At 35.1% G+C, this 23,588-nt stretch overlaps 2 protein-coding genes across 5 annotated transcripts; one reads left to right on the top strand and one right to left on the bottom strand.

Moving 5' to 3' along the window:
• Window positions 1-1,454: 1,454 nt before the first annotated feature.
• Window positions 1,455-19,649, bottom strand: LOC124174725 (asparagine synthetase domain-containing protein CG17486). Of its 4 annotated transcripts, none has more exons than XM_046554143.1 (5): window positions 19,482-19,649; window positions 9,198-9,404; window positions 7,033-7,944; window positions 3,820-4,232; window positions 1,455-2,208 (listed from the first exon to the last, which is right to left on the bottom strand). In XM_046554143.1, the coding sequence occupies exons 2-5, from the start codon at window positions 9,381-9,383 to the stop codon at window positions 2,034-2,036; spliced, it is 1,686 nt and encodes a 561-aa protein (XP_046410099.1). In that variant the 5' UTR covers window positions 9,384-9,404; window positions 19,482-19,649; the 3' UTR covers window positions 1,455-2,033. The 4 variants fall into 4 exon arrangements, with proteins under 4 accessions (XP_046410099.1, XP_046410096.1, XP_046410098.1 ...); XM_046554140.1 differs by lacking the exon at window positions 19,482-19,649 and adding an exon at window positions 13,429-13,716; XM_046554142.1 differs by lacking the exon at window positions 19,482-19,649 and adding an exon at window positions 10,209-11,054.
• A 738-nt stretch (window positions 19,650-20,387) lies between these two features.
• On the top strand, window positions 20,388-21,965 carry LOC124175503 (bladder cancer-associated protein). Its single transcript, XM_046555840.1, has one exon. The coding sequence runs from the start codon at window positions 20,883-20,885 to the stop codon at window positions 21,123-21,125; it is 243 nt and encodes an 80-aa protein (XP_046411796.1). The 5' UTR covers window positions 20,388-20,882; the 3' UTR covers window positions 21,126-21,965.
• Window positions 21,966-23,588: the final 1,623 nt, after the last annotated feature.

The following is a 23,588-nucleotide window of genomic DNA, read 5'->3' as shown; positions in this document are numbered from 1 at the left end:
ATTCATTACGCCATGTATTATCTTGGGGTTCAGGACCATTCTCCCAATTTTTTTTCTTTCCCTCCTGGATCTTGTCATTTTGGGTTTCCTTCATTCAGAGCTTATCTAATTTTTTGATCAATTCTCTATTTATGAATATCATTCTTTCCATTCATGTGTATTAGTGTAGCATCGTTATAAGCTTATGTATTCGGTATCCCACATGACACTGGTACCATACTCAGGCATGGTGGCCACTAAAAATAGTCGCAGAAATTCCCCGATTTTCCCTAACCGAATTATAATTTTTCCCCGACTTAATTCCGAAATTCAAATATTAAGATCATGTAGTACTCCTACTTTTACCGACCGACCAAATTCACGCTTTTTCCTTATATTAAATAAACAAATGCATGGAAAGGGTTAAAATTTCCACGACGCATCGCTCTTCTGTAGCGGAATTCAGGATAGTTACCTATTTCCCGGAAATCGTCAAAAAAATATGTCGTTTTTTGACATCTGTTACTATTCTCACATTTCCCGTATTTCAGGGGCCGAAAAGTGCATAACTGAGATACTTTGCACAACTCCGAAAACAATGAGAAATAAAATGAGTCACACTGTTTTCATGCAACATTGAGGTCGCCAGATGAGAAATAGGAATTACAATCATTTCGTAAACAAACGATACTCCCACAATTAGCTAGGCGCGCGGCCAAGCGTTCCTTGGTTGCGGTGAAATTGAATCCTCTCCGTTCCTTTGTTTATTTAATATAGGAAAAAAAAGAGGAATTAGCTCGGTCGGTAAAGGTAAAAGTAATACATGATCTTCAATAAATAAAGCTCCGAATCAATGGGTATTCAAAAACACGTCCACGATCTATTTGAGTCATGGAACTGAGCACATGGAAAGAAATTGTTATTAGGATTTTGGTTTTTGATGAGGGAAGCTTTATCCTTTTTTTATTCCGTACTGCCTCAAAATTGCCCTGACTTCTTCATTACTTGTCAGTTTTCCATCACCTATGGCCACCATTACTTTCTTTAATATTTTTTAATTCCTTCCAGAATCTTCCGTTAGCATGATCGTTGAATAAGGTTTTTAAAGGCTCCTTCTTAGATTTTTTTAACTCGCTTACCTATTTTGACTTTATTTTTCTATCATACTTTTCTCAAATCTCATAAGTTGACTGTTATTTACATCTATTCTAGACAAGATTTTACGCATTGGTTTCGCGATTCTTCCAACTGTGTTTAGATTCACTAGAATTATCTCTATTTTTGATTAAATCGTCAGCCTTGCTAATGTGTAAAATCAGCTGTTGAGAGTTGTCGCGATTTAGCTCTACATAATCATCAGTGATGCATGCAAGATTATTTCTCTACTCATATGGCTACAAGGTGTTAGCATGAAGTGAGAGACCATCGTTACAGAATCATATCCTTTTAATTCTCTTGAATATAAAAACATGATTTCTATGCAATAAATTAAATACATGTGCATAATATAAAAAATTACATTTAAAATGTTCCATAATACTACGAAAATATGTAGGGTGACCCCAATCCATTGCCTCATAGGCTACCAATGTATTCCTTGTGAAAATCTATGACTGAAACGCTTTACTTCTGATGGGACATTTATTATTTGCGAATACAGCTGTTTAAAACTGGCCGATCCGGTAACATCTGATGGCTCAGAACAGGGCTGACAGATTATCATTTCATGATGATGCACTCTACAGCTGTTGTGAGCCGTTACAAGCTACCGGATTGGCCTATTTCAAAAGACTGTAATTCACAAACAACTAATTTCCCATAAGAAGTAAGAAACGTTTCCGTCGTAAATTTTCACAAGAAACACATCGGTAGCCTATAGTGCAATAACCCTGGTTTAGCCTTTATACCTACGAATAATAATGTAGTGTATTACATTTGATTATCGAGGTTTATCATAAACATTGCAAAAATGGCATGACATTTGATGTACGCGAATGATGAATTATTGTGATATTATGTTTAGCGATTAAAAGTAACTATTTATTAATTACAGTTCACAACCTATCGGATACATCTTTGGCATTTTCTTTACTATTAGCAATGCGCGATCCAAACTGGAAAGCTCTCTTCGGAAAATTAGCCGCGCTCTGGAGACCAATTCGACGTGCAACTAGTCGTAAAAGAAGTTTATCACCCAATCCAACTGGCATTTGATCAGTTGGGTAACACCTGAAACAAGATATAGAATTAATAATCTCTTTTTGTAACAGAGAACAAGTAAAATTCGTGGCGCATGTATTTTGTGTACGGGTATCTCAGTACTATAATTTCACAGTCAAGTTTGCATATACAAGGCATTTTTTGTTTCAATTGGATAAAATTTTAAGGTTGAATTTTCATCTAGTTCATTTTTTCAATCCCATTCTGCCTATGGAAATCTATTTATTCATCAGAATACTGGCCACCCGACCCTTGAGTAAGAGAGCCAGTTATGCAAGTCTCAGATAAAATCGGCTGTGTCAGTTGCACTTGTTATCAGTATTCGATAAATTACCCTGTATATAAATTGGTCGTGTATCAAGTTGGGAACTATTGAATGATGAATAGAGAATCGAGATTAGTAGAAGGTGATTTGAAGTTGATGGTTTGAAAGTTTGGTTTAAAAGTCAATTTGGAAGTTGAGTGTAGAGTGTGGTACAGTTGTCAGGGAAGAGGCTACGTAGAGTTGCTTAAAGCATTTTTAACTCTCTTTCGAAATCCGACCTAGTGATGGTGCTGCCACGCCAGATTCAAAATTTTGCAAGTTTTGTGCATATCAAGCTAGATACTGAAATGTGTTTCGGTGCCACTTCAGTGAACAACTCAAGTGGATTACTAGTTTCTTCATACCTGCATGTAGAAGATACACGTTAATTGTCAAAATAGTGTATGTGTTTGTCAAAGTAAATTAAATTTGAAATAAACAGCAGAGTTTTGAATTCATCACTTAAATGGCATAGAAAATACTAAGCTGTTTTAGTGCTGCTATCACAGCAACTCAACACTAGAGCTGTCAATGAAACAGTAAATACTGTAACAGTGTGAACTACCACTCTCACTTAAATACGCGGTCAAGGAAACTGATATTAGTTGCATCTTTTCTTGTACAGTGCACAACTAAGAACACGGTAGGGGATTTAGCTGATGAGTTGTGAGGTAAAGTCAGGTAATAAGAACACGAACGGGATGTGATATGTGATGTGAGAAGGTAAAGGCTAACAATGAGGCTAAAGTCAGACAAACGTGTGGATCAAAGAGCCTTACATAACACTCGCTTCGATAGGCCAAACAAAAAGTAATTAAATGTAAACCTGTAAGATATCAAAAATAAACACATTTGAAAAAAAAATATTAGCAGTAAAATTTAATTCAAGTTGGTGGTGTTTTTCAGAGGTATTTCTTTATCACACCACCAATGTTGGTATAAATAAAACTGATAGTTAAGATAACTTTTCGATAAAACCAAACTGTTTTGCATAATTTTTTAGCTATTGGGATTATCGCTTTGCAATGCATCATCTGGTGGAAAAAAATCAAAGTAATGAACCAGGATATAAAGTAATGAACGTGGATGGTAGAACAGATATATTTTTGATTACATTTCATTAATTTATGTGATATGAGTAATTTGAAACCCTAAGAATTACGATTTGCCTCCATCAAAATTAAAAACTTGAGTTATTTGCTGATAAAATGGCGTCAACAACCAGGCTCTGACGTCATGAGGACATGTTCCAATACTCATTACCATCTAACAAATTATGTATTGAAACACAATACAATTTGTATTGCAGCAGTTACCTTTCCCATGGCTTGAGGGTCTGGACATATTTGACAAAATTTTCATCCAAGTATGGCAATCTAGATTGCCTTCCATGGTCAGATACAACCCTGTCGTCTCTTCCTAAATTTCGTTCAGATATCTTTTCTAGTTCCACACTTAATTCCTGTGCTAGCATGTCCCAACCTTTATGCTTTAATGTCGTTCTGTGCCGCATGTATCCTCCAAATAGTTCGTCAGCTCCCATACCAAGGAGAAGTATTCTGCACGAAGATTCATATGGTATTTCAGTTGGCATCAGCACACCCTTAGCTTTGCTGGCAAACCATACAGCACACCCCAAGCTTTCATCCAATACAGTGCGCAATGGATAAACGAGGTTACAAATATGATTGGAACGATAATTCTGAAGCTCTACTTGCATTACGTTTACCTAAAATGATTAATTAAAATTTTGCTGACGTTTATTCGACCTTGAAACTTTTTGTAAAACTTTTCTAGGGTACAGTACTCTTGAAAATTCCATCTGCCGTTTCTCTATTTTAATACAATTTCATTGTTTTGACTCTTGTACATACAATAAAACTTGAAAATATGATTAATTACAAGCATAGCAATAATAATTGTGAATCAATGATGAGCTTATAAACCTGACAATCTGTAACAAATGCTATGCAGTTCCAAGAGATTCTGACAAGATAGCTACTAATAATCATTCGTATTTTATATCTTATGGGGTAGCTGTACAATACACAATGAAATCTTAAGAAGTATCTTCATTAACCCTCAGAGCACACAACTATTTTTTCTATCACAGAGCACACTGTGGGTCTGTAAGATTCTCTGCACTTTTTCACGGTCCACCATTTCAAAACAAATTATCCGATCAACTTGAAAAAATTCTCAGATATTCTTCAAACACTTTAGAATCAATCACCATAATTCAATTGCATCGTTAGAAATATTAAAATAAAAAAAAACCTCACAAAATTGTTTACTTCAACACAAGGAATTTTTGTAAAAAAATGTCATTTCTTTCATTTTTTATATTTTTTAGTAGAAATTGGGCTTCCGGATATTCAAAATAAAATTGGAGGATGTGTTCTGAATGTTAATAGGCAAGAGATATTATAACTAACGCGATTAGTAAATTAAATTGATTTGAATGTAAGCACAAAAATCAGATTTTGGCCGAGTACAGACATAATTAAATTATTCCTATAAATACCAAGTAATCGAACATACCTTTTTTATGTATCCAATTCTCTCAGATAAAATGATATAGATACTGTGTAATTAGTCCAGTCAAATTAGACCGAAAAGTAGCTAAAAATGACAAAACGGATTGAAAAGCCAAATTTTTTAGGACAAGTAGAGGGTCATCTGAGATGCCCAAAAACACCAAAATCCAACAAAATTTCCTTGTGCATCGGCCGCCATCTTGAACAACAGATAATCCTCGATATCTCGGCTCCCATTGGTCGGATTTTCGATTTTTTTTTTTACTTTTTTAGAAAAAAATATTGTCCACAACTTTTATTGGAAGTATTTTTTGATAGCTGTGAATGAAAACGTTTTACAATAAAAAAAGTGCCATAAATTGATGTCTAATAATGTTTATTGTCAATTATATTGCCCCCTTTAGATGTTAAAAATAAATTTTTCATATAAAAGTTGTAGAGGACTAAATTCTGAATAATTTTTGTCTTGACAATTTTGCGATTACTCGAATATTACTTGAAATAGAGAGCGTCAAAGTTGTCTCTGTCCGCATTCTACCTGCAAAGCTTACGGACACACAGGCGACGGAGCAGCTGCATATAATCGTCGATATCTTGGCTTCTACTGTTTGAATTTTATTCTTTATTTTTCACTTTTTCAGAGAAAAATATTTTCTACATCTTTTATTCAAATGATTTTTTATGTAAGATATATATTTTTTTTTTAATCTTTCTTTGTTTATAAGTTTATTGAAAATTATAATATATATTAATTTATTACCATAAAATATAAAATAATAATCATGAATAAAATAAATTTATAAAAATATTAATCAATAAAAGAATGCCATCTAAAGTACTTTGTGATATATAATTAGGATCATTTATACAATAGATTAAAGCTTATTGAAAAGTTTAAAGAAAACATACAGATAGATAAATAATTAATTTTTTAATTTCATATTTTTAATTTTCAAAAATTAATTATCCATCAATTTAAGATGAATAATTTATAGAAATTGACGATTTTTTTAATTTATTAAATTATTTGACTTAATTACCTCCATTTATATTCAATAAAGATAATGTAAAAATTTTGTTGTTATTTGTTTATATAAATCATAATTTTAATTTATTTTTGATAAATAAAAAAGTTAATATAAAAAACTTAGTACAATAAATTTATTTTATTTATGATTATTATTTTATATTTTATTGTAATAAATTAATATATAATATAATTTTTAATAAACTTATAAGAAAAGAAAAGTTAAAAAAAAAAAAAAAATTAACTCACCCAAAAACATCATATCCGCTGGTGGCCTCGCCAAGGATCCCTCTCGTATGCAGCTGCTCCGTCGCCTATTGTGTCCATAAGTTTTACAGGTAGAATGCAGACAGAGACAACTTTGACGCTCTCTATTTCAAGTAATATTCGAGTAATCGCAAAATTGTAAAGACAAAAATTATTCAGAATTTAGTACTCTACAACTTTCATATGAAAAATTTATTGATAACATCTAAAGGGGGCAATATAATTGACAATAAACATTATTAGACATCAATTTATGGCACTTTTTTTATTGTAAAACGTTTTCATTCACAGCTATCAAAAAATACTTCCAATAAAAGTTGTAGACAATATTTTTTTCCAAAAAAAAAAACAAAAAAATAATCGAAAATCCGTCCAATGGGAGCCGAGATATAGAGGATTATCTGTTGTTCAAGATAGCGATCGATGCACAAGGAAATTTTGTTGGATTTTGGTGTTTTTGGGCATCTCAGATGACCCTCTACTCGTCCTAAAAAATTTGGCTTTTCAATCCGTTTTGTCATTTTCAAGTTGTATTTGACTGGACTAAATACACCTACTCATCGGAATGTCAATTCGAAACTAAATAGGTCGGTACTTCATTTCATCAATTTGTAATTTTTTGTTACATATGCCATTTCGCTTTGCTTTTCAAGAGTCCTGTAACCTTTTAAAATACTTTTATTAGTTAACCAACAAACCTGTATAAAGTTCCACCTTCTATTAGGACAAATCCTTTCAAGTTCAGTAAAAGTTTGTTTGCCTGTTTTTCTGTCAGGTACGTCGTAATTGATAGTGGCAGCTTCCTTTGTCCAATTTGAATTTGGATTCTTTATTTTCTCAAAAGCAACGTTAATTAAATCAATTTCTTCATTTTCTGGGACAAATTGATTAGCGATAACAGCTAAAATTGCAGAATCCAATCCACCTGAGAAAAGTATACCAATTTTGGCATGCTTGCAGTTTACTTCTTCACCATTCAGATACAAGCTTATACAATTCCTGCAGTAGTTAGGTTTTTTTCTAACTCTAACTTCGACAGAACTTCTCAGAAACCTTAAAATGTTTTCCACTCTTTGGTATACTTCCTTGTTTTCTAACAGCTGTTCCATTATTTGACTGAAATTTTGATTGTAATCAATGTTTTTGAGATATTGGACATCTTTGATCTCTGGATCTAGATATAGAATTGAATTATCAATTTCTGGTTTGACAATGGTTTCTTTTACATCAATATCCATGTTCAAACTTGTCTCAAGATCTTCGATAATATCTGTGAACCTAAGATTTGGTTCTTTCCATGGATAACAAGTCAAATTGAACTCTTCACAGTTTAAGTTTGTTACAAATATTCCAATTGCTGGTACCTCTGTGATATTTTTCACATTTTTATTCCCAACAGAGCACAATGTCAGCAAAGTCTTGTCCTCGTTCAATTTTATTAATAGACTGTGTCTACCGATCGAATCTCGCCCAAAGTACAAACAATTGTCTGACTTATTGAAGTATATAAAACTATAAGGTCCCTGGACCTCCAACAGTGTTGCGACAACATTTTGGGAAGAACTGAACCTTTTTAGCAGTGTCGTTGTATCACACTCTGTATCGCTTGCCTAAAGAAAGGAATGGATTTTTTGTGTAACATAGTTTTCGTACATTTTACAAAAAATGTTCTGAGCAACACATTGAGACGTGTACCTTGGCATACATCATTGCCAAATTTTCTTCACCTAGTATAATATACGATTAAAATGATTCAATTCCCCGAAAGTTACCATATTATCTCGGACAATTAAGGAAACAGTGAAGATAAAATTTTGGAATTTTTGTCTAGGTTAGTATTTTGCGACTAATGTTGTTGTCCAATTTTGAGTGATTTCTGGTTTTTCCCCGACTTAACCCTTTGTGGCACAGCATCTTACATATGAGACACCTTTTATGAATTGGTTATTCAAGATTTATATTCAATTTTTGAGATATCACTGTCATTTTTTTTGCCTAATTTGTCTTCTAAGATGTCAATGTTGATGTTTTAAGAGGGATTATGATGATTCCACGAATACAATGAGCACTATAAATAAACAGTTTTGAAAATGCTTGTTTTTACAGAATAAATGTAGTTGTGGGAAGGCTGTGGGAACCAGCAAAGTGGAACTCGTTAATCCGATATTAAAATTTGAAAATTCAGAACAGCAGATCCAATATGGCAGACTGAAAATATAAAAATTGATCATGCTGGCTTGAAATTTGTTAGTTCAAGGGTTTTTGGCGTCACTGAAAACGAATCCGATGTCAGAATTGCAAAATTCAAGATGGCGGACTGAAATCATAAAAATTGATCCTATTCACTCATATTAGATCCACCATTTTGAATTGTGAAAATTTGTCAGATTTGACCACATTTTTGACATCAGCAATGTGGCGAACCCTAATGTACCGAGGTTTAAGAAATTTGACTGCAAGGAAAAATGTATGCTTCAGAGGGTTAATTGCCATCAGCTGATTGTTAATAAATTTTGAAAACAAGTACAACACATTGTTACAGAAAATATTACCAAATCTCTTCGGTAGGAAGAACTACTTGAAGGTTTCAGTATAAGCAAGTTTAATAAATATGAGATGTTATGGCATTTTTTTTTTTATTGTTCATTAGTATAATAATCTTGTTCAAGAACAGAGTGTGGGCTAGTTATAAACGCATGATGCCCTTCATCCTGTGGCGGGAACAACGTATGATATTGACAAATAATTTTGCAGTTTCGTTTTACTGCAAGTATTCCAGTCATGGAAACAGTGGAAATAGAATTCAGAACAAAAGGCTTCATACTTTCACAAAACTTCTTGATTTGCTAATGTGTTCACTCACCAAATTGCCATTAAAAACATCTCCATTCCACAGTAGGACATTACCATTAACATCAGAATCTGTACATGGCTGCATGACAGGGTTTCTTCCTTGCATCCATAAAATGCTCGCTGCAAAATGGCCGTCCCACTGTTTGGCTAATCTTCGGAAGAGTTCCGAAGTTCCATCAGGACCTCTGGCATTCATTGCATCTTTGCACTTTGTCCACTGAAATAATTATTTTATACAATACCAATTGTCTCACAATAAGGAGGTATGAATGAGAAGACGGGTGAATAAGCGGGTGAATTAGGGAATTCAAATATTCACGAGCAATTATACAAATCAATTCGGGTGTCTTTTATTCAAAAATATATAGATCAAGCTTGATTTAATGAGTTTTTCATTGGAATCTATTGATAGGTAGCATTGCTATCGACAATAACGTCAACTATTTTGTTCCAAGACATGTTTTGTAGTATCTACGATATTTCTAAAATAGTACAACCAAATTATTTCAAATTTGAGGAAACTATTTTCAAATAGCTTATCCACTTTACCACAATCTCACCTTTGTACTAATCTTCTTTTTTCTTTTTTTGTTAAGGCAATAAAAAAGTTAGATATTGGCTGAAAAATAGAATTTCAACTTAAAATGGGCACAATTATGCTAACGACACAAAAAGGTCGTGATGTTGAGGATAAACTGTCCAATTACACTGTTTCCAAAGTTGAAATAAATTGGTTGAGCCATTTTTAAGATTCCGTGTATACCGCAAAACATGGCACCGAGTGAAATAATTAATGTAAGTACGTATAAGGCACAAATCTTATATCTGCATTCTGTCTTAGAAAAGCGGTACTACCATGTATTCAACGCTCCTCCTGGTTAATTATTTTAATTTTTTAATTTTTAAGTTAGTTTAACTTGAGTTTCTGCATTGCAAGAATAAACTCATTAATTAAACTATTCAATATTCCAAAAATATTTATATTTGTGCGATTTCACCAAATTTAATTGTTTACAATTACCCCTGGGCAATCACACTAGGTCAATTTGTCCCAAGCAGAATTATACTTGGGAATTCCCGACAAACCGAAAAGGAATAAGGCGCAGCTTCCATTTCCAAAAAAACTTCGTACAGGTAAGTTCTGGCCGTCCTCCACCCATTTGTTCTTGAGCTACAGCGTTTTAAACTTGAGGGGACAAAAACGACCCAGTGCAACCGACGTCTGAGTAAAACTTGGGATTTAAAAGTCTTTTTGATCTTTTTTTTATTTAAAAGACTTCTAATGGTGCATTAAAGTGTGTAAATCAATGTCTTAATTGACTGATTTCTTTATGTCCAAACAACAGGTATAAGCATTCTTTTCCAAAAGAGCATTTAATTTTTTTTTTAGTTAGTGTTAGTTTTCATTTCTAATTTCGTGTTTGCTTAAAGATAATATTATTTTTGCAATAAAAAATGTTTGTCGATTTCTTTTTCATAAAAATCATTAATTTGCATCTCTTTGAAATTGTGCATTTCCAAGCTATCCAATAATTATAGTTTGGGGCAGAAACGATCAAAACTCAATTATTCTTGAACATTAGGGTGTCCATGACAACAATCCATGGTAATTTGTTTTTCAGTATAGCACATTTTTTACTTCTTGAAATTGAGGTCAAAACATGGTTTTCTAGCGTTTTCGTTCAGATACTAATGCATAGTATAAGATACAATAACTTATGTACTCAAATAATTATGGGTTCGATTTTAGAAAGATTCAAGAGTATTCATGTATTTTTTTAGAACTTCTTAGGCAATTTAACACGTTGACAACTGTACATGGACGGCGCACCCAGTGCGACTGCGGAAATAGCTAAATTACATTGAGACCACACAGGGTTAAGGCGGTCCTCTAGTTTCTCGGGTCGAAAAAAATCGATTTTTTTTTTTTTTTCATAAATCACATCTACAACATGTGTAGAAAATGTGTGCCAAAGGATTTTTCGATATTCGAAGTGGTTCACAAGTTATGGCCCTGGAACGGAGCAGGAGCGCGCGCCGGGCTGCTCCGAAAGCCGAGCGGCGCTGACCATTGGATTGATATCCCCAAATCTAACTGCTACCTGAACCTTTTGTGAATTAGGCCCGAGTAAAGGGGAGCCGAGACCGTTGACAGACGCTTTTGAATATTGACTAAGACGCCGTGAAGTTTTAGTTCAGTCTTGCTGTGGCAGTTGCGAACGTACTATATTTTCTCTTGCCAGTCGCACGTAGCTGATTTTTTCGATCGACCTAAAAAGCGAAAATTCGCAGGCAACCGACACACTTTTGAACAAGACAAGTCGTTTACATCGGCGTCAGCGACGAAACTTCGTCAAAATAAAAATTTTGAAGTGAACGTTGAACAGACTGTTTTGTATTGTATTTTGAATTTTGTAAGTGTATTTTCAACCATTTCTTCGGCTGTTATTTGTAAAGAGTGCAAAAGTACGGTGACTTTCCATCAACGTGATATACGAGGACTGGGCTTCAAATTTCTATGGCGTGCAAGTGTGAGAAAGAAAAAGAAATAGATTCATGCCCAAAAATCTGGACTTTTGCTCCGAAGCACCTCCATTCTGGGCCAAAAGTGGTTGAAATCGCCACGTTTCTCGCTGTCATAATCTTCAACGAAGGATTCGAAGCTATCCTGAAGACCTTGGAAACCATGGGAGTGAAAATCGGCCCACAAGCTAAAGGATATGTTCAACAGCGTGATAGCTCTCGGATCGACCGTTCAGAAAGGCGCACGAGCGATGTTGTAAAACAGGCCCGAATTGCGAAAAGAGAAGACAGAGCAGCTCTGCGTGACCTCCAAGAAGAAGAGGAAGGCCTATTGTATGGTCCAGGCATAGCAGATTGACGGTGAGATGGAATTTTTAGTATAAATCACATGCGCGAACTTTCAAACGCGTTTTTCTCGAAACACCATTTTTCGAAACGGTAACCACGATATTTCAGAAACTATTGCACCGATCTTGTTCAAATTTATACAGCATCTTTAATATGTTATAAGCCAGCGATTGAACTAGAATTATCATGATTGCTTCGATAGTTTTTTTCGTACGAGTGAAAAACCTAAGAAAAAATGAGTAAAAAATAGAATGTAATTTTCAAAAGTGTATAAAAATGTCAATTTTTGTAATTTAAAATTCACTCTAGTTCAATCGCTAGTCTTGAATATGAAGATTAAAATGCCGTTTGGTTTTTTGATTTCAGATAAGCAGAACAGCCGCAATCTTGGTTACCGTCAAGCACCTCTTCTACTTGATGTCTTCCTGTCGGCCACTATAGCTGCTATTCTATTATATATTTTGACTTCAAAAAATTTGTAAAGCTCATTTAAATGTTGATAAAGATTATGCAAAAACAATGAGATTGATTATTTCGATGCTTTGCCCGTAAAAAATTGTTGAAAAAGCCATAAAAAAACAGCCGAGAAACTAGAGGACCGCCTTAAATGTAGAAAGTAACATTTGAATAAGATCATGAAGTATTCTTGAAAATATGTCAATATACGGCGTGACTCAGGCTAACGCCCTATAAGATAGCTGTAATAGGACAACTGCCAAGTGCATGTCGATCCGCCAGCTCTGTTCACAACCTACAGATGCTATCAGATTAACCAATTTTCAATAACTGTAATGAGCAAATAACAAATCTCCTATCAGTTTCGGTCACAGATTTCTACGTGGAATACATTGGTAGCCATGTAATTCTGAGTAGTTTGATATATTACAGTGAATAAAATTAATTTGCTAACATTTGTTGTGTTACCAAAGCCCCCCGCCAAGTGTAATGCTAAACCTAGCTAGATATTATTTAAAACAACACGGTGAAGCACAATAGTTACAATTTGGTGAAAACTCTTATAAAATTAAAACTTTGATAGAATGACAAATGAAAAACAAATTCGCTTCGTCTTGCTCAAAGAAAGTTTAGCATGTTTGGCTACTGACAATAAGTTTTATTTCCATCAGCTCTGTAGATTTTACATGTGTATATCGGATCATGGTTTTTTTTTATGACCAGCAATTCGATTAAACAGATTCGTTAGTTTCTCTTTCTTATGTGGTATTTGAAAGTTTCCAGATGCCCGATTCAAAAATTCAAACTTTCGTGTGTACGTAGTCATCTGCCTTCAGCAAATACTGGGAGGTAAGTAGTGGTAAAATTTGTTGGAAATTAATTTGCGTAGCGTGAAGATATGAAAAAACAAATACCTCAGTGCTTTTCGAGTCAATTCCTGCCTTTGAGACACCATTCTGTTCTCTACGAGACACGGAACAATATATTCCACACATTGGTCTGTCAAGTTCACCTAACACTAACCTAACTACACGCTTGAACCGAACCGCAAATAGCGTTACAAACTAGGGTAATCAGCGTCCCTTCTATCGCCGTGGCGGTATCATAGAGCATATATAATACACAGTATATGCTCTAATGCTTTAAGCTGTTTTCCCACGTGCAGCAAACACCTGGGATGCAGCGACAGCAATATGCTCTCATTGGCTGCTTGCTACGTTACTATACTCCCTATACTCTTTGGTTAAAAGCACGGTCTTAATAGACAGGTCTGGGAACTCCGACTGTAAACCGTGCTCAAAAATGAAGCCGATGTTGTGAATTTTCGCCGCTAGCGCTAGTGAGGGAGAGGCCTACTTAGGCCGTGTTCGAAAATTGACTGACAGTACTGTCAGCTATCTTTTATCTCTTTTGCGCTTCCAAGTTCGTGGATAGCTCTGATTCTGTCCTAGGGAATTTTGAGTACTCTCAGTCAATTTACGAACACGGCCTTAGTACGCATAGACCTGTAACATCCGACCGGAACGTCCGTATGTTTTATCGACTATTATTACTGCATGTTACTTTTATGAACCAACCAAACCCGAAGTACGAGAATCTTGAAACGATAAGGAATTAAAACAACTGTCTAACTATTTGGAATATCCCTAGATGGAAATAACTATGAAATTCACTAACCGAAGCTTGAAAAAACCATGTGACGAGATCTTCGCACTACAAAGAGCTATAATATTATTATACGTTATTTTATATCACTATCAAACTAACACCATAATTAACTAACACGATTAAATCCAAATATTATACAGCACTCGACAATGCCATTTGTGCAGTCGGAGCTGAGAGCTATACTATAAGCAACTTACGCTATACCATATAGCCTGGAGTATAGAAGACTGTGAAACCATAGAAAAATGTATAACCAATATAATAAAAAGATAGCACTGCTGCAATAATCCATAAAACCAGAGACTGCAAAACCTTCAAAACCGTGAATACTAATTATCCAGCATGAACTATACCTTCCTCCGTAACGCCGTATTGTAGGCAACACGCGCAACGTCTTGAAGGCAATGCAGATCTCCAATGTGAAGCCATACAGAGCCTCATCTAGAGAACACATTAGGAAACTTACCCACGAATCGATTGAAGTTGAATCAACTCGCAATAAACTCAAAGATGCGAACGTGGCAACGCCCAATGACAGGCAACCAACAAACATAAGAAAAACGTTCTAGAAGCTTCCAAGCCGATTTATATCAATATAAGAATTAATAATTACAGAAGAGAATTATATACGAAAGCACACATGTAAACCTGCTCTAAAACTATGGATTATCAAATTGTTAAATACCCTAAATCTGTTAAGATAATTATAACACAAACACCTAAGAATATTCGCAGCAGCGCGATTCTAATAATGTTTAGCAAACAACAACTATGTCTCATGAACAATCGCTATTGTACTCCAGGTCAATAACGACAGTAATCAATTGTAATACATATGCAATTTTATATAGATACACGCTATAAAACTAACAAACGACGAGTAACCAATATGACATATAGACTTTGTAACGAACAGGATAGTAAGAATATAAGAAGTAAACAGGAACTAGAATTCAGCGCATCGTGACCCCGAAAATGCACACAGCACTAACATAAAACATGAGTCACCACTAGAGCATACGCACTGCGATTACCATATTAGGAAATAGCTGCCGAAAGCACGAGGCGGGGGGAAGAAGCACAGTAGCCGAGGAGCCAAGGGGGGCTTGCGCCCCAACAACAAAGCCCACGCAGAATGGAAAATTACAGAACAACGACCCCGCACCTACACCACCGCACCAGTGCAGCGTTGTACCATAGGTATGTAAAAACTTGCAATATAGTAATAGCTGAAGAACTAAGATCACAGGCGTGCATGCGGCGAAGATTTCGTGCCCTAATTAGAATTCCTAGAAAAAGGGGGAGGTGCGCAAAAGATGTCAAAATCTAAAGAAGGGGATCGTTCTGCGCAACGATCGACCCCTATAAAAACGGCGACCGATCATACGATCGTCCTCTTGGTTTCTACCACCAGATTCGTCATCTTGTTCCGGTACAGTCTCGCGGTAAAATCCTTTTGCCTTTTGCATTTAAACTTTTCATGCAACGTTACTTTGCCCAAAAGTCCAGCGAGCTTTCAGCTCAATTTTGTCATATTAATTTAAGATCTTACACTGAGTAACTCCATTTTTGTGACTTGAAATATTGAACTTGTAAAATAAATCCAAGTTGATCAAAGTATCCAAATATATTAAAATCAGTCATTCCGTTAAATTCTCTCACCAATCTTCGCTGCAAGTCATCGTATCCAGATTATTCTCAAAAGGTAAGCCAATAAATTAAATCTTTTATCCAATAATTACTCCTTCCTCGGTTCGTTCGATTAGAGCGACAGAATGCCCGTTGTCTGGTGTATTTCAATACTTTATCGGTAATTGGTGATCCAAACTACTGATGTGAGTCTAACTGTAGCTGTGTGAACGATTCCGGTGTCTAATATCTGGAAATTTCCACCAGGTACCGTTCCGACCTCACATATAAAATTTTTTGGTGCATTGGCCGGGAAGCCAAACGTTATAATTGCGAAAAACTTTTTGCGACGCGAGTAGCGACCGACGGACGGCGGAAATTTTGCGCGCTACCGACACGAACTGTAAATCATCCTAATCTCGCTCGATTTAATAAAATAACTTAACAAACCTGAATTTTAATACCCGTTAACTCGCCAAAATTCTAAAAATCAATGAGTCAGTCAAGAATTTTTCCATCCGCTCTGGAAATTTTCCATTCAAATATTTCTTCAATATCGCACCTACTGGGATCTTGTATCACTGAGATCCCTCGTTTTTATCGAAATACTCTGTCGAACCAAGATTCCAACCTTTAATCGAAACCACCGACGAATACCCTTTGTTCTCATAACGAATGCTCCCAAAATCGAACGAAATAAACCGAGGAAAACGCGGAACCGTAGTGAAGCTTTGGGAACAATATACTCAGCCGATTATATTAAATGATCCGCACGAAATCCCGGACTCTGTAAAGGAGCCTTATCTCAATAAACCGCAGAATTCTAACCATACCATCGGAATTTCTGAAGATATTTGCTATTACATGGGAGATACAGAAGAACGAATAAAAGAAAGAAATAAGCTGTTCGAGCCCCCAACGCGACCCAGAACAATTAGCGAAGAAGACGCAAAGATTAGGAAAAAGGCAAAAATTATTCCTGAATACCTTCCGTTCAAACTTTCAACGATTTCCACCTCTTTTTCCTCCGACACGGAATCTAAAAGTTAAAATAAACCTTATTAAAAAAAATTCAAATCCGCCTCAAAATTCCGATAACAAATCAATCAACACGATCATAAATCCAGAGAGTATAATCCCTACGATCAAATTAGAAGCGAGCGAATTACAAAATCCGAGTACATTCATGTTGGATACAGGCTCCGACCTGAACATTATAAAAAATAACTGTATGAGGTCAGAAATCGAAATAAACGAACAAAAGAAATTTAATCTTAGCGGAATAGTCCCCGCGTGCGTAGAAACTATGGGAGAAGTTCCCATAAACGTAATAGGAACCGAAGCTCAATTCCATATAGTTCCGGAAAATTTACCAATCCCATAGGACGGAATAATAGGATCCCAGTTCTTCAACGAAAAGCGAGCTCAGATAAATTTTGATAAAGGCACATTAGAATTCGGTAACGTACAAATCCCATTTCTAAACCAGCAGGAAAAAACGACTCGGAATAGAGCGCAGACTGGCAACTGCGACAAACTCGCGGAGACCGAACTAGGCACCGAGGTTTTACCGCTCCTAGATGTAGAATCTAACGGGTGTCTCGGTTATATAAAATCCGATTTAAAGACGGAAATTTCCGAACCTCTTAAAGGAAAGGAAAAGGTCAAAAATCTGGAAGATGTTATCGTAATTCCATCGAGGACACGGCTTGGCATCCGTATCAATCTCGAAAAAACTGAGTTAACCGAAGGGTACCTACCTCTGATAGACTCAGGTGACAACGTCTACATAGGGAACGCGTTAGTAGCAAATCGATATAATAAAGCGTACCTTTATGCAATTAATACGTCAGACTCGGAAGTAAGGCTGAGGATTCCACCGCAAATCCTGGAGGAAATGAGTGAAACAGAGGACTCTTTAGAATCAGATACCCAGAATTTTAAAATCAAAAGCGAGAACGCAAAAGAAACCGTTAATTATAAGAACATACCCACAAGATATCAAATATATCCCGACGAATGCATAAAATACGATAATGAATCCGTGAAAAACGATAATAAATCTACGAAATATTCCTATAAATCCATGAAATTTAACGACGAATCTGCAATAAATCCAGTTGAATCCAATTAATCTATGAAAGCTAATGATAAATCCATGAAAAATAATAATGAAACTACGATAATACCAAGTGAGTCCAATGAATACGTGAAGTATGAAAATAAAACTACGAACAACAAGTGTAAAAGTAATTCCGACGAATCCGAGGAAAATAATAATGAATATTCCGACGAATCCATAAGAAATGATAATTCTATAGTAAACCTGAGTGAATCCAATAAATCCATGAAACGAGAAGATAGATCTCAGAAGAATAAAACTAAACCCAGTTAACCCACAACGAGTAAATTAAACGAAATGAAATTAATGGGACCGTATATTACTGACAACGCCAACAAGGCTGTAATAAATAAACACACCTCGACATTTAAAGAAGAAATAAATCAATGCAATAAAAACCAAGAGAAATAAATATACAAGAAGACAAGAAATAAAGAAGTCTACGCGAATCCGCAAACCTAAACCCTATACGAAAACAGCCGAAGATGAGTATAAAAGGAAGATAACGTGCGCAATCCCACGGAATATCTCTACGCAAAACACGAATCAACCTAACGAAATAAATATCCCAAAAATAAAACGATTATTCATGGTTCAAAATTCCCACGACGACCTAGTCAAAGTCAGGGTCGAGCTTTTGGAATCCTTATTGAGATTAGAACACTTAAATACCGAGGAAAAAGAGAATGTCTATAACTTAATCCGAGCAAGCGCAGATATATTTCACCTACTAGGCGATAATTTAGGATGCACTAAGATAATTAAACATCAAATAACTACAACCGACGAACAGCCAATAAATACGAAACAATATCGCTACGCACCAATCCATAAGAAAAAAGGTGCGTGTGTGTGTCAGCTCCGACGCACGACTGGCGTTTACCTACTCCTTACGAACAATAATTATGATATATATGGAATTGAAAAAGAGGGTAAATGAACGCATTTTCCAAAACGATAAGAGAAACAAACATATATCTGTAATTATTCGGATTATTTTAACTTTAATCACTAGATGATTTGTTTAATAATACATAAAATACACGTATCAATGCATAGAAGTACAAAAAAACTTTAAAATCAAAATATTAAAAGTTGATGGTTAGGTTGCTGTTGCGTACGTTGAATCTATACAATGAATGCTACTATATGTATCGCGGTAGCTTATATTTATTACACAGCATGCATACCCTGTACTCAGCAGCAGCGTACAAGTTGCGGCAGAACTTCGTAATACGCAGGCACACAACACCCACGTACAAACATACGCACCCATTCAACTCTCAATCCAGAGGTAGTGAACTATACAGTGAGACTACGAAGCATCGCGCAAAGAGGCGACCCCTAGTATAGGATACGCTCTGTAATGTATCCCATCTCATTCTTTTGCACGTTCAATCCTACAGATATATATGTTTGTCTCTTTCTACTTAATGCCTCAAGCTTCCGAATGTTACACTTGGTTCTACCCCACACAAAATTTTCGTACCAGGCCTTATAACTCAAATCGTTTCTTTAGGAGGAAACTCCAGAAATTTTAAAACTCACGCTTCCCCTACTCCAATAAGACACAAATCCAACCACACAATTCCCCGCTAAAAGCCACCCGCTCACAATTAACAACCTTCGTCAAAATTACGATTTCAACTACTACATCAACATTTCAATTTTGCAGATGAATCTCTTGGCAAACCAGGAAAAATTGATCATACTATTCACTGATAGATTTCAGCTAGATATGCGAACTTTAGAAATAAAGCGAGCTGGTAATATTATTGTTGTAATATGCAATAGAGTCATGCCAGATTGGGCAAAAAGGGTGACCCGTCAGTTGTTATGGAACGACGATCTGCTACCAAGAATCTATAATTATAGCGACTACATCGTTAGCGATATACATAGATGATAAGGATCGTAGTGAAGTTGAATTAGACGAAAATTCAGATACTATGTCCCTCTCTTTCGCCGGCTCGGGGAAACTTTTTCTGTCACCAGGCTGCCACCATACTGTGGGTATGTTCCGATATACACTGCGAGCACTATAAGGTGTGTCCACAATTTAGTATACTGCGAAGCCGTTTCTTTATACTTAGCTATACTGGTCACTGTTTAAAACGGAACACAGTACAGTATACGGTGATCGACATTTTTTGGCGTTATTTTCATTTCATACATAATATTTGTTTCACACTACAATAAACACAATTTCTTCAAATTTTCCATTTTTGTTTTTAACGGCTGGTATTTTCAAATAACAATATTCAATAATAATAATTATCAATAGTGGAAGCTGTTAAATTTCTGAACGCTGTTGATCACGTGATCAAAGCACTGAGAGCACCTTACCTCGAAAACACCAGTGTTCACAGTGGAAAAATGGCGACAATTTATGACGTCGTATATTTCCCTAGGATACTGCGACTGTATACTGTCAGTCTATAACGGAGCGAATTTCTCCCCAGTAAGAGCACTGAACAGTGCTCGCAGTGTATATCGGCACATACCTGCACATACCTACTATGTCCGTGGGTTCTGCAAGCCAATGTTCGGAGAATAGCTTGAATTCCGTAACTAATTATAATCATTGGAAAGTACAAAAGGTGGGTAAATTTGATACCAGTGCGAGACTCACCAGATAGGGATTGGAGCAGCCGTGAATAATTTTCGCAACGTGTGATAATTGACAATCGAAAATCGCAATTGTCTCTTACGTATGATGCGGTCATCCACGCGTGGATAGTCTGACTACTACGCAAATGTGAAATCACTTGCCAAAACTAACCTCGTATGTTGTGAAAAATATAACGCGAAAAAAGTGACGATGTAAAACTTCGTTGATGAAACGTATTAAATGTTTATCACTTTCAAAGTGGCTCAACCATCTGACGTTTCTAAACAACGGAAGCAGATTTGTGGTTCAAGGTGAAATCATTGTCCCTGGAAAAAACAATGTATTGCCTACAATGGTTGATTCCTGTTTTACTAATACCAAAACCAGTGAATCCTGCGTTACTTCAGACTCATGTCATGTTCATGATACTGTATTTAATTGGTTTTTTCCTTGAAAGAAAGCCATGCACCATTTGTAGTGTTGTGTTTCTGGCCGCTGTATTCCTAATATGTTATAGCGGTGTAGGTAACTGTCTCTTCTGGAGTGCAAATTGCGACAGTGTCAAGTGTGACTATGGTTAATAGTGAAATTATTGACAACATAGGATTTACCGAAATGTCTCTAGCTTGTCTAGAAAGTGCGATTTTATTATTATATGTACATATTGTTATTGTGATTAACGAGAACAGGCAAAGTGGTGTGAGTGTAATTGAATGACGGATTCGAACCTCTAGCATTTCTATGAGCGCGCAGCATGAAAAAGTTTGGGAGAACACGAATTTGTATATACTTTTTCTTGCCATGATCTATACCAAGAAGCGGCAATCTTTATATGCTGAATTGTTATAAAAAAAGATCTAGTAAATTATTTTCCAAAATTCGTATTTTTTAAAATACTTCATTATTGTTTAAAACAGTCAAAATGAGACCAGTTATTGCCACAAATCAAATCAACAACAGTTCTTACAAAGTCGTCATTTCATCATGGCTTTGTTCCATCAAGAAGTTGTTCGTCAATTATGCATGGACTATTATCGTGCATATTATTTGTAAAAATTAATACATTAACGAGTTTTCAATTCATCTGGCAAAAATATCTCTTCGAAATGCTTAAAAATTAAAACATTTATAGTTGATTGGTTGGTTGTTATGGATGCTTGTATATTTTCTATATCCCAATGTGAGAAACAATGGATTTCGGATGACCGTATATCCAGTGATCATCAGTCTGTTCTGCATTTGAATGATTTATAATCGAAAACTGCCGCTGTGAGAAATCAGTCACTCTTCCATGATTCCAGGGGTTGTCTTTGGGATACATATTATTTCTATTTACACATTATTCCACATACATGTTATTCATACAGAAGTATAAATTGTATCATTTATATCAGCATCAAATACTACCTAAAATTGATCACGAAAATGTACACAATACTCGTACCTATAGAACTTTTGAAATTTACCATCAGAACAATAATCATGATGATTAACCAATTCAATCTAAATACAAATGTTGATTCATTAAAGCATTGATTACATTTCATCCGTTCTCCTTTTAAGGTAGTACCGTGACATGTAAAGGACACCAATAGTCAATGGCTATTGTTTTCTTTCTCACTCACTAGTGCTGTCTTTCTTTACCGACTATCGCTCACTTACTTCCACTCACGTGAATCATCGCAAGTCACCAACTTTAAAAGTTATTTACAAAAAAATGAATACCGCTTGTTTATGTTTTTTTTGAAAAAAATTACTTGTTTTATCCTGAATTAACAATTCTCAGTTTTTGAAAACAATCCTAAGAAAAATATGGCTGTTATTAAATAAAATGCTCACTCTAACTACGGTCGGGATAGGGAATACATGTTAAATGTACGACTTTCGATTGCTAATATTTCAAAATTTAGTACCGCAAGGACTATTAAAAAAAATTCTTACGTATAAAACACACTTAAAATTATGTGCATTCAAAAATCGAAAGATATTATAAGAAAAGTGATTTATCACGGTACTACCTTAAACATTGAATTAATGGTGAGAGGATATAGCTTGAATTTATTTAACTTAATTTTGAGACATATCCTATTGTATTTAGAATAATCAAGGTATAATGTACTCTATGTAAATTTACTCCTACCTGTTTTGTTTGGTTCAAAATAAAGTCTTAGGAGGGCTTCCATCAAAGCCAAAACATCAATAATGAAATAAAAATTTTTAATCTTACTCCAAGAACACCCTCATACAAATATAATGTACAAAAATATTCTGTATTCTTCCGAGTTCGTTTGTTTCTGATTTGACTTATTTATCAATATTTTATTCAATTCTACACTATGTCTTTATTTACAACCAGTTAAAATTTCATTCTGACCTGTAAGTTCCCGTTGGGGCACACGTTTTTATGCAAACTATTTTTGTAAAAAACAGAGTCTGTTAGCTAGCCAACCAGCATTAGATTTGCATTAAGATAAGAGTGCTCTTTCTTTGCGACCTTGGTACAACTTGTCAGCCACACATTAATGAAATTTCTGATATTTTTGCGTAACAGTACTTTTAGTGTTTTTGTTTCATTCAATTACTTACAAGTTTGTCGTATTGTTTGCAAAATTCACAATCTACTATTACCATTAACGCTGATTATAAAAAAATGTACATAACCAACCGTCGACACGAACGGTCGATGTACCCTATATCTAAGAGGTTTTTTACTAACTGGACTACGATTTGTAGAAATTGTCAGATGGTAGTATTAGATGAGACAATACCTCGTGATTTTTTGCAAATTCTTGAACTTGAACATATGGCAATGCATTTTTCTCTAGATTATTGTATTCTGGAAATCGCATATTAATCAAAGATATTCGAATTGAATGACTATGATTTTACAAGGATGAAGTTAGTAATGTGACTATAATGATGCATATTCAGGAAAAATCGTTACTTCGCACCTTTAGGAATATTTGAAATTGAAGTGAAACATCATAAAAAATCAAAGCCGACTCCTTGAAAGTTCTAAGATTGCACAATATGATTTTTCTCTT

Source organism: Neodiprion fabricii, chromosome 2 (assembly GCF_021155785.1).
Source record: "Neodiprion fabricii isolate iyNeoFabr1 chromosome 2, iyNeoFabr1.1, whole genome shotgun sequence".
Classification (NCBI taxonomy): Eukaryota; Metazoa; Arthropoda; class Insecta; order Hymenoptera; family Diprionidae; genus Neodiprion; species Neodiprion fabricii.
This window is presented reverse-complemented; position numbering and strand designations above follow the sequence as displayed.

Bases quoted from the DNA above. Each gene is read 5' to 3' on its own strand.
- LOC124174725 (XM_046554140.1), bottom strand. From the start codon at position 13,509: ATGTGTGGAATATATTGTTCCGTGTCTCGTAGAGAACAGAATGGTGTC. The intron at 7,945-9,197 runs GTGAGTGAACAC...TCCTTTCTTTAG, and splicing joins ATGTTTTTAATGGCAATTTG to GCAAGCGATACAGAGTGTGA. The intron at 4,233-7,032 runs GTTTGTTGGTTA...TAATCATTTTAG, and splicing joins GAAGGTGGAACTTTATACAG to GTAAACGTAATGCAAGTAGA.
- LOC124175503 (XM_046555840.1), top strand. From the start codon at position 20,883: ATGTATTGCCTACAATGGTTGATTCCTGTTTTACTAATACCAAAACCA.